This window comes from Dreissena polymorpha, chromosome 1 (assembly GCF_020536995.1).
Source record: "Dreissena polymorpha isolate Duluth1 chromosome 1, UMN_Dpol_1.0, whole genome shotgun sequence".
Lineage (NCBI taxonomy): Eukaryota > Metazoa > Mollusca > Bivalvia > Myida > Dreissenidae > Dreissena > Dreissena polymorpha.
In genome coordinates this window covers 66,050,780-66,068,790 of record NC_068355.1, presented here as the reverse complement: position 1 = coordinate 66,068,790, position 18,011 = coordinate 66,050,780, and the positions used below count along the sequence as shown (strand labels likewise).

General features: G+C 35.7%; 1 protein-coding gene across 1 annotated transcript in view; it reads right to left on the bottom strand.

The window, feature by feature from the left end:
• Window positions 1-1,615: 1,615 nt before the first annotated feature.
• LOC127879093 (uncharacterized) overlaps window positions 1,616-18,011 on the bottom strand; it is a 46,147-nt gene continuing 29,751 nt past the window's right edge. The window contains exons 30-56 of the mRNA XM_052425751.1: window positions 16,069-16,464; window positions 15,347-15,547; window positions 14,815-15,060; window positions 14,213-14,447; window positions 13,614-13,783; window positions 13,351-13,518; window positions 12,985-13,110; window positions 12,274-12,399; window positions 11,755-11,880; window positions 11,353-11,472; window positions 10,689-10,940; window positions 10,162-10,290; window positions 8,354-8,479; window positions 7,876-8,010; window positions 7,262-7,387; window positions 6,718-6,969; window positions 6,402-6,515; window positions 5,891-6,013; window positions 5,346-5,471; window positions 4,823-4,942; window positions 4,222-4,482; window positions 3,596-3,874; window positions 3,322-3,351; window positions 2,951-3,063; window positions 2,560-2,624; window positions 2,112-2,267; window positions 1,616-1,728 (exon numbers count right to left, since the gene is read on the bottom strand). Coding sequence (XP_052281711.1) covers window positions 2,159-2,267; window positions 2,560-2,624; window positions 2,951-3,063; window positions 3,322-3,351; window positions 3,596-3,874; window positions 4,222-4,482; window positions 4,823-4,942; window positions 5,346-5,471; window positions 5,891-6,013; window positions 6,402-6,515; window positions 6,718-6,969; window positions 7,262-7,387; window positions 7,876-8,010; window positions 8,354-8,479; window positions 10,162-10,290; window positions 10,689-10,940; window positions 11,353-11,472; window positions 11,755-11,880; window positions 12,274-12,399; window positions 12,985-13,110; window positions 13,351-13,518; window positions 13,614-13,783; window positions 14,213-14,447; window positions 14,815-15,060; window positions 15,347-15,547; window positions 16,069-16,464 — 4,274 coding nt within the window. The 3' untranslated portion in view covers window positions 1,616-1,728; window positions 2,112-2,158. The remainder of the gene's footprint in view (window positions 1,729-2,111; window positions 2,268-2,559; window positions 2,625-2,950; window positions 3,064-3,321; window positions 3,352-3,595; window positions 3,875-4,221; window positions 4,483-4,822; window positions 4,943-5,345; window positions 5,472-5,890; window positions 6,014-6,401; window positions 6,516-6,717; window positions 6,970-7,261; window positions 7,388-7,875; window positions 8,011-8,353; window positions 8,480-10,161; window positions 10,291-10,688; window positions 10,941-11,352; window positions 11,473-11,754; window positions 11,881-12,273; window positions 12,400-12,984; window positions 13,111-13,350; window positions 13,519-13,613; window positions 13,784-14,212; window positions 14,448-14,814; window positions 15,061-15,346; window positions 15,548-16,068; window positions 16,465-18,011) is intronic.

The following is an 18,011-nucleotide window of genomic DNA, read 5'->3' as shown; positions in this document are numbered from 1 at the left end:
CAATCATTCATAATGTATCAGCAATTTATGCAGAAACATGTATGGGTAAAAGTATAACATGTAAAACCTTTATAATTATAGCCTGTTCATGACGACAGCTATGATGCGGATTACACTAATTATGACCGTGGTGGTTACGGATGTGGAAGCTATGAAAATGAAGAAGGTAATAATGATGATGAAATGTGATCATGGTTTCATACTTCCAAGTAAGCGGGTGTGTTTTTACTGTTAAATTGAGCCACCAGACATGGAAATTTGACAAATATGATGTTAATGGTCGGAGATATCAACCACGGGTTTCGATTATAGACGTTTACGGTTCCGCATAACCTGTGTCTTTATACTTCCATCACATAGCCCGCATTATTGCGTAACGTACGTACCATAGCGTTCCTGGTTCGCATAATCAATGTCTCTATGTCGGCGTTTCTTCCGGTCGTCATCGGAAAAGGTGGACGAGGACGAGGTGTCCCTTTGTCGGCTGTGCTGCTTGTACATAGGGTCGTTTCGGCCCCATGTATCGATTTTTACAGGCATTCCATGTGTGAAGAAACCATTGTTGAACGAGTCCCTAAAAAGTGAAACAGAAGCATAATTTAAACGTCTTTTATTTTTGTTTGACGCTCCAGAAAAGGGCTTTTTTAACCACTTATGTTTCGTATTGGCTATATCAAGGAGTCTGCTTGGCGTCGATTCCTTCACTTTAAAACACCTTTAATGCTTAACGCATTTGGTATATGCAATAACATAAGATTATGCAAAATGCAATACACCACGGTTTTGCAGCAAAGCGGGTAAATATGTTGTTTGTTTTGTTCGTATATTCTAAATGCTTATCTGTACCTGTCATATTCAGTTGAGAACTTCCTTCTGCGATTTTTCACAGCATATATGATGATAATGGCCACAACTAGACCCGCGATCGAAAATAGCGGAATACCAATACCAAGCCCTAGAACCAGCCCTAAATCGTCCTCCGTCTTGACAGGCCTGCAAACAAACGTAAGAAGAGTTTTTTTTTCACCTTCAAACAGCAATCGCCTACAAACAGCAGCCCTCTTCCGATTAAATGTTGACGCAGAAATAAAAAGACCGACATAGAATTTATAAATCTAGCAATTTTATGTTTAAGTTTTGAAGGATTCCGAAGTAAGTGTTTGCTTATTATGATATAGCTTCCACTCAAATCTGGAACACAAGCAAGCATTTTTGTATGACGAAACCAAACGTAAATAATTTGCATATTATCTATGGCTGTCTTTCAATAGTCTGCGATCAACATTATTCGGACGGACAGACAAAAAACCGAGAGAGCGTGCATTTCCACCATATGACGCCTATTCTTGTTTTTAATACCATACGTAACCATGACAACTACACTAAACTTTAATAAGGTTTATTAAACATTTATGGTCTCTATAAAGTTTCATCACCATAGTTTAAGTAATTTTTTTGTAATATCATAATTAAGATTCGGAGATCACGCAATATTCTCTTCAATTAACTCAGACTATTTACTCGCCTAATCTTACAAATACTTTTTTGAATCTCCACACTAAATATTCAAATTAGAATTCATTTTTATATATTTTATTATATAAAATATACTCACTCGCAGGTAGGATTTCCTTCCACCACCACGCATGCGTAGTTGTATGAACATTGTCCGTTATCACTCAAGTAGATTGCACAGCTTTTGATCATTCAATGGTTTCGTTGGATCAACTGAAATTGACAAAATGTAATATACACAAGGTTATCAAGCTTACGAACTTTTGGGGCGATAAATCAAACTTAAATACAATATAATCTTAGCGCTCTCGTTTAACAATAAATAGAATTTTAATAGACACATACTAAATGTTAAAAACCTTTAAACATTCAAAACAGCTGATCATGATAACCAACAGCTGTTCATGTTACCAAACTACCACACAAACTACTAATAAAATCAATTCGATAAGAAAGGTCGACATCAAAACAAAATTATAAAATTTAATTTTAATGTGCAGTTATATAAGAACGAGCTAATTGAATTTGCTTCAAACATTCCGCAAGTGCAACGTAAAGCGGCAACTACAATTTTTAAGGTATGAAGGCAATCTTACTGGTAACGTCGCCGACTGCTACAAGATTCGCTGCATATGGCACATTATCAAAGGACAAATGTTGCATTGTTCAAGTCCTGTGTTGCTTGTGTGAAGATCTGTGAGGCTTCTTGGCTATCTTCCTTGATTATGGTGGCATTCACATTCAAACTTCCACTGTAAAATAGTACACAAAACTTGTGTAATTTTCTCATCATCGTCATCGTAGCGTAAACGTTCAGTTGATGCGTGTTATAATTAGTGAGTTTGTTGAATCGCTGATATGTATTGTGATTTTTGAGTCTATGCAATTAGTGGATACTACTTACTTAACCAACCGATATACTTTTTAAGTCTGACTTACACACACAAAAATTACACATAATAGACTATTCCGTAAAATGTGTTAAGCCACACATTGTCAAAGTTCTGGGAAATGTTCGATTCAAAAAGTAACTGAGCGACTTACATTGAGATACTACGAACTATAACCTTCTTTAGTTTCCTGTCCATCTTCTTATATCGGTCATTAATCTGTAACAAATCAACATCATACAAATAAGCGCGTTATTCAACATGCGTAATTCAGAACATCCCACCACTTGCAGACATTCTGGTCAATTTATGACATAAAATGCAATACTAATGAAATCACAAGACCAAATGCATAACAGGGATATATTAATATAGTATGTATATCATATTTAGAATCAGCTGGCTTACACAGAATCATTCGCTATTATGCAATGGTGTTGGACTTTAGTAACGTCTTAGGCCTAACCAATAATGAAATTAAGTGTTGAAACATGCGTATAAAGGTGAAAATTAATTACGTTTAGTAACCAACACGTGAAACTTACCCAATGAAGGAATATCTTTTCCCATACATCGAACGTCGCCTTCACAGTAAAGTTCAAATGGATGACCTTCTCTTTAGGAATATTAATCGTGATGGAAATATCAACGCCATCCTCTGTTCAACAAAAAAAAAGCAATATGTTCAGATATTTACCATAGATAAAAGAAATAACGATATACATATTATTTTACGCGTTTGTGTTGGATATGTCAAATAACTTTTTTTTCGCAAAGCTAGTATTGAGCTGATGTCGAAATAATCTTGCGCATAAAAGTAATGAAAGTATGCACACAATTACTGTAATATCAAAATATTAATAAGCGATCCCTTTAAGAACTTAATGTTACTTAAAAAATATGATTAACTACTTACGTTGCGGGGCTAATGTAGTTGTCGTTAGGGCTGAAACAAGTACATTTAAATCCTTTAAGTTCAAATTCCAGTTAAACTACTCCATACTAGTTTGCGATATAAAGATAAGGTCAGTCAAACTTAGTTCAAACAAAGTTTAAAAGAGTCAAATGCGTATCAGTAACAATATTGACAGAGTGAATATAATATATAAGTGGAATCTTCACAATAATATTCATTATATATCATCATTATAGATCATGAACATCATTAAACTGATTTCAATTGTTCTTACCGTCCGGAATGCACGATCCGTTTATTGCATTGAATCCTATCAGACACGAGCATTCAAAGCCTCCGTTGGTGTTGTGACAGAACTTGCTGAGGTAAGCACAGTTGTGAGTACCAAGCTTGCATTCGTCTGCATCAGCTTCACACGTAGCACCTTCCCATTGGGCTTTGCACAAGCACGTGCCATTCACGTGATTGCATGTCTGCGTTGAAACCAACGCGTTGGTGGTGTTGCAGTTACACGGCGTGTTACAGCCATTTCCATATTTATTGTTGCTACATGCTGAAACAAATTATGCTGACACCATATATTTACAATAAAAATTAAAATGCAATAACAGTGTAATTGTACTTGAATTATTTTGTTTTTGATTGTCTACGTTTCTTCACAGTTTATACTCATGAATTCATCGAGAAAAGTAAAGAACTTTTTTATGAGAATCGGGATGGATACAGCGCGTATCCCTATAACTATGTTGTTTGCAACAACAAAAGAAATGTATATAAATTTTACTCTGCTGCATCTGTGTAACAAAAAGAAACAGACTACGTTATGTTTTTCTCGTTGAAAATGCTGAGAAAACATGGTTTACGGATTAAGGTCGACAAAATACGATAATTTCAATTTACCTTGGCATGTCCCATCTCCAGATTTAACATAGCCATTTTTGCAGTTACAAACGTACGACCCGGGCGTGTTTGTGCATTCTGAATTTGCAGGACATGGGTTTGGATTGGAGCCACACTCATTTTTGTCCTGATCGCAGTTGGTGCCATTCCAGCCTGCCTTACAAGAACAGCTACCTGTGTCAAATGCACACGACAACGTGTTTGTTTCATTGCATGAACACACTGAACTGCAGTTTGCACCGTAGTTTCGAGCGGGACATTCTGAAAGGCGTAAGGTACACAACGTATTGTTTTACGGTTGTGATAATGATGATATAAAGCAATACACAATTAGCATTTTTTGTACTTTTAAATAGTGTATGGAATTTTTAAGTCATAAATTGAAAAATTATTTATTTATTATAATTAACAAACATTTAATTTTAAATTCAGTTTATTACAAAAATATATTATAATTAACAAACACTTAATTTTAAAGTCAGTTTGTGTGTGTATGTTAAACAGAAATGTAAGATAGAATCTTTGAAATTAAGATTTTGATTTATACGATAACAATAATTATGTACGATCAGATGATAATTGATGATGGTGTCTTACTTACTTATACAAGTAATCTGGTCTTTGTCTAACGTGTAACCCGTCATGTTACACGCGCATTCATAGCTTCCCTCTGTCTCCAGGCACGATTGCGAGCAGGGATTTGTTAAACATTCTTTAATGTCTGTAGAAAAACAAATAATCATTCCTTCATTTAATAATAACAACGAACATTTGATGAAATTGTCGATACAGTTGTGTTCCTCCCCTACATATATAATGAGAATTATCAAAACATAATTAACTGACAAAACGAAACGTTTAGCAAAACTTATTTATTTTATGTACATACATTTTGAACAGTTGTTTTTAAAAGCCATATTTCATAAACAGTATGAGTAATAAGTTAAACAAACTGAAAGTTTTTATGTCGTTACAGAAAGATAAATGTTTTGTTGCTGAAAAAAAGGAAACACCAATTATGGTACGTTCTCCTAGATTATAAATGTACGAATATTTGGGCGTTATTGACTAAAGCAAGTTTAACGATGATCAATTAAAAAGTTTTATTAAGTGAACATGATTACCTTCGCATTCAGTTACGCTCCCTGTCTTGAACTTAAAGCCTGCATTGCATGTACATGTTTGGCTGGCATTTATCAAGGCGCAAACACCATTTGTACAATAGTTTGATGTGGAACATTTTTGTTGCGCTGGAGAAAAAACATTTACATGATACACTTTTACATACAAAAAATAACATTTTAATCATAACATGAGCCAGCAAAAATGCGCATGCCTCAGATTTATTCTACATGTAACCTTTTTATATTTATCTTTCGTACGTAACGTGTTTGTATTTTGAAAATTAATCAAGTAAATAATTCATTTTGTCCAGCAGCACATTCAATTATTGTACTACCTGTTGTCAAGACAAAATTTAGATAATCATCAAACATACCATTTACCAATCAACACAATTAATAAAAACAATTAATATTTCATATATTACTTGTTTCATTTTCCGTGTTTAGATACGTCATGGATGCACATCATGAATCATAAGGAAAACAATGAAATATTGAGGCAGTTAAATTGAAACGCATTTAGCAAACCCATTTTTGATACTCACGTAAGCAAGTCTTTTTGTCGTCGCCAAGCATGTAAAATTCGTTGCACGAGCAACGGAAGCCGCCATCAGTGTTTGTGCACACCTGAGCACATTTAGCTTGTCCGTTTGTGCACTCATTTATGTCTGTAAAAGTTAAATGCAATGCTGGAGAATTCATTGTTTTTTTTTATCATAATCTTTATACGAATTCAACATTTTGTTTACCAAACAGAAATTGATAAAAAAAACTATAAATTATAATTTATGAATTATATATACAGTTGTTGAGCCGAGATAAATCAATCGAAAAGGCTTAAAAGTATAATGTAATTTGTTTTATTGCTGTTTAAATTATTTAAAAAATAAATTGTCCAATATTCTATGTTATGATCAAAGTACATAGTATCTAGTATAATATATAAAAAGGATATCCATGAATAACAATACCACAATTGGTAAAACGCAACGAGTTAATAATGAGGTCAAATCATATAAATATCATTATAGAATTTAGTTTTACAACAATGTCTACCTGTGCACTCTTTGCCATTTAGCACATAACCTGGATTACAACTGCACTCGTAGCTGCCCGGTGTGTTCGTGCAAATCTGCCTACACTCATTAGACTCCACACATTCGTTAATATCTGAAGCGATAAAAATAACACTGTTACTGATTAGCAAAATAGACATTTAAACAAAGGGTTTTATTGATAAACAAATCATATTCAAAAAAAGAAATGTGTTAATATATGTCCGATAAATTGTCAATGCTTTGTTTAATAACTAAATATGTGTTAACACAAATAGTGAACCATTTCATTTGTTCAGTGAGCATCGACAACATACCAACGCAGATTGCATTCTCTTCTTTAAACCCGGTCTTGCAGCTACACAGGTATGAGCCGGGCGTGTTAGTACACATCTTGTTACTACCCGGACATCTGTTTAGATCCGCGCACTCATCTTGATCGATGGTGCATTTTGCGCCACTCCAGCCCTGCTTGCATACGCATCCTGTCACGCTGTCACACCTTTGTGCTCCCACACCGCAGTCACACGCGGTAGAGCAGTTGACACCATAGTGGAAAGAATCACATACTGAAATGAAAATTTTCTATCTGTACAACGTGTATTCGTTAAGCTTTTAAATAAAACATGTAAGTACAAACAGTACAGTGAAACGACAATTTGTTAACATTAGCTTCAGAGTAAAATATATCATGCTAGATTGTAGTAAAAATGAAAATTTCTAAAATTTCAAAATTCATATCAAATTCATATAACAAAAAAAACTATCTAATTGTTAATGTCTTAAGTTGAAATCTTTAACAATATCGATTGAAACATAGTAATAAACGACGATAAAAGTTTCTGTATAATTTATACATACCTTCACAAGAGCGACGGTCGTTTGCTAGTTTGAAGCCCGTATTGCACGCGCAAGTGTAATCCCCAAGTGTATTTGAACACGTTTGACTGCACGCATTCAACGTGTTATCTTCACACTCGTTTATATCTGTAATATATGTGAACATGCCCCCATCATTGAGGTCAATGTAATATAAAGAAGTGAAACTCAAGCTGCTGGAGCATCATTGCATTCTCATTAAATACAATTAGTTGGTCCTTTATTTAAGGCAAGTGACCAATTGCCAGAACAGTACGAAACAGCACAATACGTACAACAACATGTAAATGGAAAAATAGTCTGCATGCCACCTTATATCTGTTTTAAGAGTTTTGTCATTCGTATAGTTTACTATGTGTAATATTCGTATGTTCATCGAGGTGAAAATGTGTTGATTATGTAACGATTGTTGTTGATATTGCTTTTGTTAGTTGATATAATGTTAACAATAATACATGTATGAAAATGGCAAAAAGCTTTGTATAAAAAAGACAAATGTATGCTTCAAAAATGTCCTTGGGGTTCTCATTATTAACTTTGACGATCAATGGTATTTTATGACATATTAGTATTCCCAAAATACGCCCAATCCGTACCTATGCACGTTTTGTTGTCAGCACCAAGCTTGTAACCTGTGTTACAAAGGCACTTGTAGGTCTTGCTTTGCAGGTCCGCTCTACAAATGTCTGAGCAACCGTTATCTGGGAACTCTTTCATGCACACGTCATTCGCTAGAAAATATAATTATTTGTTGTAATAGAAAAAAATTATTATATAATACTTTTTTCAAGTACGCATGTGTCCCACATAAAAAATACGTATGGGCGTATGTTTTATACCATATGGCCATAGCGTGATGATTACAAACAATTTAATCATGTCACTCTTGTTTGACGTTCGGCCCACTGTGGTATCTTGCATCGATTTGTTTCCAACAATGGAATCTGGTTACGACGTGTTTTGAAGATTTCCCCTTATATTAATGAGTCACGGCAACTGCAGTTGAAAATATGTAGCTCTCTGAACAGATACAAAAGAATGGAAATCAGTGTCATTTTGTGTAAGCATCTGTACCTAAAACGCATTTCTTGCGGTCTTCTTGTAGTTCAAAACCAAAGTAACAAGCACAGCTGAAGCGGCCGACGCTGTTCGAGCAAATATGTTGACAACCTGACACCCCGGCTTGGCACTCGTTGACATCTGAAAATGAACGTTTAATCCATATCGAATTTATGGGCCGTGCTCTGTGAAAAGCGGTTCAATACATGTGCGTAAAGTGTCGCCCCAGATAAGACTGTGCAGTCGCACAGGCTAATCAGGGACGACACTTTCCACTTTTATGATATTGTTTGTTTCAAGAAAGTCTCTTCCTATCAAAAAACTAGTTTAGGCGGAAAAGCCTGTGCGGACTGCCCTTTAACTCCCTTGTCACAGAGCTCTGTGTGTGGACTGCCCTTTAACTCCCTTGTCACAGAGCTCTGTGTGCGGACTGCCCTTTAACTCCCTTGTCATAGAGCTCTGTGTGCGGACTGCCCTTTAACTCCCTTGTCACAGAGCTCTGTGTGCGGACTGCCCTTTAACTCCTTTTCACAGAGCTCTGTGTGCGGACTGCCCTTTAACTCCCTTGTCACAGAGCTCTGTGTGCGGACTGCCCTTTAACTCCCTTGTCACAGAGCTCTGTGTGCGGACTGCCTTTTAACTCCCTTGTCACAGAGCTCTGTGTGCGGACTGCCCTTTAACTCCCTTGTCACAGAGCTCTGTGTGCGGACTGCCCTTTAACTCCCTTGTCACAGAGCTCTGTGTGCGGACTGCCCTTTAACTCCCTTGTCACAGAGCTCTGTGTGCGGACTGCCCTTTAACTCCCTTGTCACAGAGCTCTGTGTGCAGACTGCCCTTTAACTCCCTTGTCACAGAGCTCTGTGTGCGGACTGCCCTTTAACTCCCTTGTCACAGAGCTCTGTGTGCGGACTGCCCTTTAACTCCCTTGTCACAGAGCTCTGTGTGCGGACTACCCTTTAACTCCCTTGTCACAGAGCTCTGTGTGCGGACTACCCTTTAACTCCCTTGTCACAGAGCTCTGTGTGCGGACTGCCCTTTAACCCCCTTGTCACAGAGCTCTGTGTGCGGACTGCCCTTTAACTCCCTTGTCACAGAGCGGAAAAGCCTGTGCGGACTGCCCTTTAACCCCCTTGTCACAGAGCGGAAAAGCCTGTGCGGACTGCCCTTTAACTCCCTTGTCACAGAGCGGAAAAGCCTGTGCGGACTGCCCTTTAACTCCCTTGTCACAGAGCGGAAAAGCCTGTGCGGACTGCCCTTTAACTCCCTTGTCACAGAGCGGAAAAGCCTGTGCGGACTGCCCTTTAACTCCCTTGTCACAGAGCGGAAAAGCCTGTGCGGACTGCCCTTTAACTCCCTTGTCACAGAGCTCGGCCCATATTATATCCAACGTATTCACTCAATAATTCTTACAAAACTATGAGAGGTAATCATTGTAAAAATATAGTTTCATCTCGAGTTGCGATTATAAACGAGCAAAAACATGAAAAGTGCTGTACACAGAATGCGTAGAAAATTTAATGAAAAGTAATCCCGATTAATGATTATCTACTACTTCCATGTGTATTTCAGATCCAAGACGATAGCATTGTTTTATGAGAATATCACTCTATATGTGTCACAATTGGGTTTTACACACTTAATCAAACCACGTTAGAGTTATTAAGTTAGAAGATGTTCCTATGATTTAAACGTAGACGTGTATCATTCGTCGAAATACCTGTGAATCAGGTTTGCATTGAAAATAGTTCCAGTGCGTTTTCAATAGCTTACATATTGTACAAAGTAATAGATCCGTGTTTTATGTGTCCTGATCTAAAAATTACCTAAGCACTTTGTCGCGTCGTCCTGATTAACTATGTATCCTTCCCTACAGGAGCAGGTGAATCCACCGATCGTGTTGGTACAAACCTGACTACACGTGTTCAGATCCGACCTCTGACATTCGTCGATGTCTAAAAGATTATTTCAATGGCGGTTATCTTCAGCGCAATAATAATGATTATATGAGCAATACAATAATATTTAAAGGATCATTGACTTGTGTGAGAATGATACCCATAACATAAAGTCTGCAAAAGTTCAATAATTTCTCCAATAACCGATGATATGTAAAGATATGCAGTCTTACATCAGCCTTTCTGCACTATGTCGCGATTGGAATTACTAAGACAATTAACAAATGAATTAGTCCATAAGGCGTAGACTATATGTTAAAAAGGTTATTGTTAAACATATTTAGTTACGCTTGTTATTTTCATATTTCATCAGCATAAATCAACTGATAATTTTTTAACGACCGACAATCAATCGATTATTCACAGTTTGAGTTATGAACTTAGAAGCAACTTACCAACACATGTGACATTGTTATCATAAAATCCCGCTCGACAATTGCACGAAAATGAACCAATCGTGTTCGTGCACACTTTGTTGGCGTCCTTGCATTTATTTGGCGTTTCGCACTCGTTTATGTCGGTGTCACAGGTGGTTCCCGTCCAGCCAGCCTTACAGACGCATCCGCGTACAGGGTCGCAGCGATCGGAACCAGCCCCGCACTGACAGATTCTGGAGCACTGAGCTCCGTAGTTAGGGAACTGGCAAACTGGATAATAGTTAATTTATTTAAGTATTGAACTGTATTTTACTACCAATAACTGTTCACAAAACCTTATTTGATTCTGTGAATATCACATTTAATTGCAAATAAAAGATAAGAACAAACAAAACAATACACATCATTCGCTATAAAAGTGTCCAAATTGTACAATGAACATATATGCAAGCATGTTTTCAGTAATCTTGTCTATGTACAAATAAAAGATAAAATACAACATGAGTATTTTATTCTAGTTCCAAAGATAATTTGGAACTGCACACATTTAGTATAACTTTCATATGTAACACACACGGTTCGAGTTGTATCAATCATAGATGAGAACTTTGATTGTTTTCTTTCCTAAATTGAAATTCAGAAACATTAACAATGATATTTCATATACATTTACTTTTTTTACCTTCGCATGTGATTTTGTCAACTCCGAGTTTGTATCCATCGTAACAACTGCATTGGTAACTTCCAACAATGTTGTTGCATTGTTGCGAACATGGTTTGGTTGAATTGCACTCATTAATATCTGCAATAAAACAAAAGAGCTATGTCAGATATTAACTTAATTCAATGAAAATCATTTTGATGTAACAGCTAAGATCAACATACACACATTATACGGCTTAATGAAGGGCCATAAATATATATTGTGAATGAGAGGCCAAAAGTGAAATTAAATTATATTTCATGTCGTTTAAAAAGGATTTTTTTATCATAATTAGTAAACGTGAGATAAACTAAAATTACTCATCTGTGCAAAACATTATAAGAAACACGTTTATAATAATGATGACAACCTCATCCTTACCATCGCAACGTGTGTTTCCACCATTCAGCTGGTATCCAGCATTGCAGAAACACTTGGGTGAGTTGTTATCATCAACACATCCGTCCGTACCGTTACATTGATCTTTACAAACGTTAGGTAGCGTACCTAAAACATAAACACAGTCATTTCTCTTTAAGTAGTTAGCGTCTGAAATATTGAATGTTTAAATGCCTCACTGCATGCCGCTAAAATGTTAAGTTTTATCTGCGAAATAAACGCAAGCGTATTAAGAAAAATAACAAAGACCACAGAAACCGATGAATTATAATTTAAAAATAACTAATAAACAAAATACTTCAAATATACCATACACGTTTAAACGGTTCCAGGGGAATCGCCTCAGTTTCAATAGTTATTTAATTTTCAATGTCGCATGGTATGTTTTGTCTTGTACAGCATAGGTCATTCGTCAATGTTTCTGGTTTTCATTATTTCTATATATTTAAACATAATTATCCGTTCTTATTCAGTAATTTATCAGTCGTTTACATGACAGACCTTGTTTGCATTGGTTTGACGTTGAATTGAAGGTGTATCCGGCATAGCAGGAGCATGTGAAGTATCCCTGGGTGTTGTTGCAGACTTGGTCACAGCCGCTAGTTGACTCTTCACACTCGTTTATATCTATGACATTCAGAGAGATTTGCTTTTCTTTTCTTTTATTGTAATATAATATATGTGGAGTTTCAAAATGAAGGCTAAGAAGAAAATTAAAGTTTAGTACGTTTACTTGACAATAGAATCGGCTTATTGCAACAACTAGGTAAATTTAACAGATGTACAAAGCGAAAGGAAAGAATTTTCATTCTTAAGGCAAGAAAAAAAAACTTGTTCATAAAGACCCCATATTCTTTTATGTAAAGTGGTATAAGAGTTATATTTTAAGTATTCAGTCAATCATTAATTGACTGGAATGTTTATATGGGTAGATATTTTGGTCACATATGAAGAAAATGGAAAAATGTACAACTGGGCTATAAAATATAAAACATATCAAAAGTTTTACCTGAACAAAAAACTGCCACCCTTAAAAAATACCCATAGTTCTATTTTTGAGCAAATATGATAGTGAAAACCTGGGCTTCAAATATTAAACAAATTACACAATCATTTTGAATGAAACAATCCAATATTAGTTGTTTACCTGATCGTGATTACTTACCTACTTTAATGTTAATGTTTTTGAAATTGATATTAAGTTGACCTTACCGTTACATGCGGTTTTATTGGTTGAAGACAAACGGTATCCAGCATTGCAAACACACGAGAAACTCCCCTCTGTGTTTACACACTTAGAACTAAGACCACAGGGCAGGTTCTTACATTCGTCGATATCTACAATGTAATATAGATATATCCATCTTTGCAGCTAGCTTACATTAGACCCGATGTTTTAGAAGGAGTATAATTGCTAAGTATTTGTTGTATTATCATCCTGTATATACATCAAATAAACTCTTAAAGCATTACATAATAACTGTGTTTAGGCTCAATTCTTATCGAGAAACAACCAAGTTTTGAGTGAAGATATGTAATGAATTTACAACGAAAAATAATAAATCGTTAAAGACGTACCCTCGCACTTAGCATTGTTGTCTTCAAATCCAGCTGGGCATGGAGTGCAGGTGTAAGTCGGTATTGATGGATTTCCTTTGTGTGCGTCCGCGTTTGTGTCCGTGCAGTTGCGTCCGACTGAACAAGGATTTTCTGCGCATGCGTCAAAATCAAATTGACAATCATCACCTACAATATATACATAGAAATGTTGCATAATGTCCTTAAAACCCATCTTATTAACTAGTTGTATCAATCTAACATTTAGGTAAATGACCTCTTACCTGTCCAGTAAAGCTCGCATTGGCATGTTGCTAATTTGTAGTTAGGGTTGCCATGGGTCTCTCTCAACACACTCGTGTTGCACGTGCCGTGTCCGCTACACAGAGAACACACCACGAGTACAATGTCCAGAATGGGGGCGCTCACATTATTGCTGTCAGTGACAGTGACACTACACTCAACAAAGAAAACGAATTAGCATACAAAACATATCAACGATACCAGCTTGTCAATTATTTATTTTAATTATACCGAACTGTATAAAATACACACTTATTGTTAACACGTATTGCGTCCAACCAAGCCTTAGAATCTTCACATATGCACTATCTGAACATCATTCAAACCATCGTGCCCTAAATGTAAATATATACCACAAATTGACATCTATAATAGGAACTAACGGTCTATTTTTAATATATTGGTTAATGTATAACACACATTTAAGGTAATATACATTACAACAAAACAGCATAGTTACAAATTACAAAGCAATGATGATGTTCATATAGAACTAATCAAATGAACGACACAATTGTATGTTTTCCAATTGCAACACACTAGTGAATCGCTATCAGTTTTTATTGTACTTAACTCTTACCTCAAATTCTTTGGATTAGTGTCTGTCAACTTTAAAGTGACGTTCCTAGATCTGTCCTCTAATTCTATGCTAAGCTCAGCACCGGAGTTGCCGAGCACTAAGTAGTTTAATATGCTTCCATCGTCTTCTCCTTTGACTGTGATTGATCTTGATTCGTTGACGTTAAGTATCAACGTGTTCTTGTTGCCCACCACCTGTGTTCCTGCCACCACAGTTATATTCGGGATTCGGTTGCCTGTAATGATTTAAATATACATTTTTATTTTGCAATTGGTAGTTAAACATAGAACATAAAAACTATCAAGAATTTTTTAATTGTACGAAATATCAACGTTACCACACCATTTTGGCGATTTTTGTGCAAAGTATTAAAGTAAAAAATTGTAAACAAACAATGAACGGAAACTATACATACACAATATAACGTAATAAGATGAAGTATGTTCCTGACTATATATTGCACGAATTATTGCACATGATATAAGAAATATAGAAATCGGCATGATATTTAATTTCAGTATTATTGTGATTCAATATAACCTTAAGTAACATATAAGTATAGATATTACCAAACAATATTTTCATTCGAAAATAGTACGTACTTGCTGCCTCATTTGTTCGTACCGCTTTTTCTTCAGTACTTCCGGTCTCCTTTGCGAGTTGCTCATTCCCAGTGAAGACAAAATCAAATACACACTGAAGGTTTCCACTACACTTTTTCTCTGCTTCTGCTCGTAATGTAGCGTTGGCTTCCTCCAAGAATTTCGGAGTAAAGTTCGCCTGTATGAAATTGGCGTGGGTAAAGCCGTCCTCATACTTGAAAATTGACTCTTGTGCGGTAGTCATCCCTGCAATTCAATAACTGCTTAATGTATTGCATGCTATATTATAACAAAGTATTAGTGTAAATAGCATCAATGTAAGTTGAAATATAGCAAAAATGAGTGAACGAAACATGTCTTATATCCATTTTAACCATTAGCTATGTACCCTACTTAATATTCAGTTTTATATAGAACAAGATGTCAGACAACTTACTTTTATATTTACCTATTAAATTGCATCGTACTAAAGGGTATGGCATTAATAATATACATAAAAGGCGATGCACCACTAAAAAAAAATTGCGCTTACATGTACTGCCGAATTTCTCGAAAATCTGTCTTTCAGAAGGACTTGACAGGGAAGTGTTGGCATCACGTGGTATAAAGTCATCTTTATCATTGTCATTGTAGTTACCCAGCAACCCAACGGTCTTCTTGTTTTTCAAAGTGTTTGGCATCGCGATCGCCATCTGAAGAAGCCCGTTTCCTTCTGTGACATTGAATGTTACACCTAAAATAAAAAACACAATTAATAAATACATGTTTACATTCCTATTTTGTCATATATTGTGTAGTGAAGATAAATCATTCAAACGACAGTTAAAGAATTGCAAGCAGTTTAAGAATAATAATAAAAAATGCAATATTATTTCTTATTTATCAGACATATTATTGTGTATGTTTAGTAAGTTAGAGAACAAAATGAAGTAGTTTCGTATTAGAACTCAGATGTATATTTTTTTGCAAAAGACTAACAGCGATTCATTCACATGCATTGGCCTTAAGTATATCACCCTCGCTATTAAATTGGTTTGTATCTTGGCAAAAGACCTGTATAACTAAAACCACGGATCCATATGTTTATAATCAAATCGTGTTCATTATTGACAATATTACTTATATTTTATGAATATATGCACATGTTTGCGTGTTATAGTATACACGTATGTGTAATATACGAGTGTGTTATTACGTAGTTTGTTTTCCGAAATTCAAAAGGACACAAACAAGTTGATAAAAATAACCACGAGCCTGAATCACTGAAGAAAGCCGAAATCGTTTTCTCAGACATGTTTCTTGACACGGTCAGTCCAGTGACCGATTTGATAACCATAGTTCCAGGGTTATAGTAGTCATTCGTGTAGTCCGCCCACGAGGTTTTATCCGTGCCCACGAATAGCTGAGTCCTGTTCCCTGCCTCGTTCAGCTCCACCTGCATCCAGACCCCATCGCCTTGTATAGCAAAGGCGGAGAACACGGTAGCATCGGAGAGACCCCCAGTTGCTTTCTTCGCTCTCTGTGTTCGGCACTGGATTCGGAGGGCTACATCTTGTTCACTCACTTTCAGCATCACGTATTCGCCATGGCCGTTGAAAGTGAAATTTGCACCATCTAACGTGTTGAAGTGAGGATCACCGACTCCTCGGGCTAAAAATCGCAATGCATTGATTTTTTATTTAAGAACACACTTTCATAACGAATTGTTCTGACATGAACTTTGCATTGATATAGTAATGTTTACCCATTTACTCTAACATAATTATGCTGTGCACTTAACAGGACTGTTTGTCGCTGAAACATTATAAATAAGCAACCAGGTTTATTTTACATGTATGGGAATTAGTAATATATTTTATGTGACCAAAATGCTTTGTTGAAATCACATACATAAAATGTCGCGTGCTATTATTAGAACTTTCTAAATAAATGGTTCATTAGCAATGGCAAAAGTTATGGTTTTAGAAATGCTACACAACATTTTGCTGTTCTGTTCTTTATTCGCATATTTCCAATTGCCAGTAGATTCTGCACCCAAAACCAAAGTAAACTAAGTTTTGCCAACCCTTAAACAAGTTTTTTTTCCAGTTTATGTCATCTTTTCTAATTAATCAGCAGTGTCATTCTTATGAACATCAATATTTATAAGCAATGCTAATTTGGTATTATTAGTGACACCGTTAGTTACTAACGGTGTATGGGATATACACCCTCAGCAATTTCATACAGTACAAGAGCGAAGATTGTATCTCAGCCGACTACTCGATTGCTCGGGTTGTATGGAAATTAACATGGAAAATACTCCATGAGCACGTGACCAATCTAAGCCAATCGGATTAGGTCATTTTTGTAGGTGGTGAAAAATTTATATATATACATGAATATTTAATATATGCGTTTATGAAACTAAAGTAGGTGTTCCAAGTTAAATTAAGAAAACATAAGCACAAATGCTTTGTTATCTCCCCCAAGAAAAACAGAAAAACGGCAAATCTCTAGTCGATAGGTCAGTTTTTAAACAATTTTTAAATAATTAAAAAAAATTAAGTTACACAGAAAATAAAACTTCCAGGTTAGAAATTATGATGTTTCAACTAACAAAAAAAGAAAGAAAAGAATTGTAAATTCACTAAACAACTTTTAACCCTTTCAGTGCGGGAACCGAATTTTAAAGGCCTTTGCAAACAGTTTGGATCCAGATGAGACGCCACAGAACGTGGCGTCTTATCTGGATCCAAACTGTTTGCTATTCTGATAGTATTCTTTGAAAAAAAATGAAGAAAGTGCTTATTTTACAAATTCAGCAGACAACATTTTAGCAGACGAAAAATTTCCCAGCATGCAAAGGGTTAAGTTCCAGCATCACTCGCAACAGCACCATGTCCACCTTATCATTTGTGGACAAGGCTAACAGCACCATGTCCACCTTATCATTTGTGACCAAGGTTGTATGCATCGTACTTAACTCATATCCTTACAAACAATTCCTTTTCATGGTACATTTCAAGAATAAATTGCTCACGTTAACGTTTGAATGTATAACATACGTTAAACAGGGAAGATTTTGACTTGGCTTAAACATGGACAAACTTATTATTTGTTATTGACATTTACTCAATTTATGACTATTTTAAAGTAGTTCGAATTGTCTTAAATACTCATATTTGCCAAACACAGCTTTGTGTACAAATGTTCTC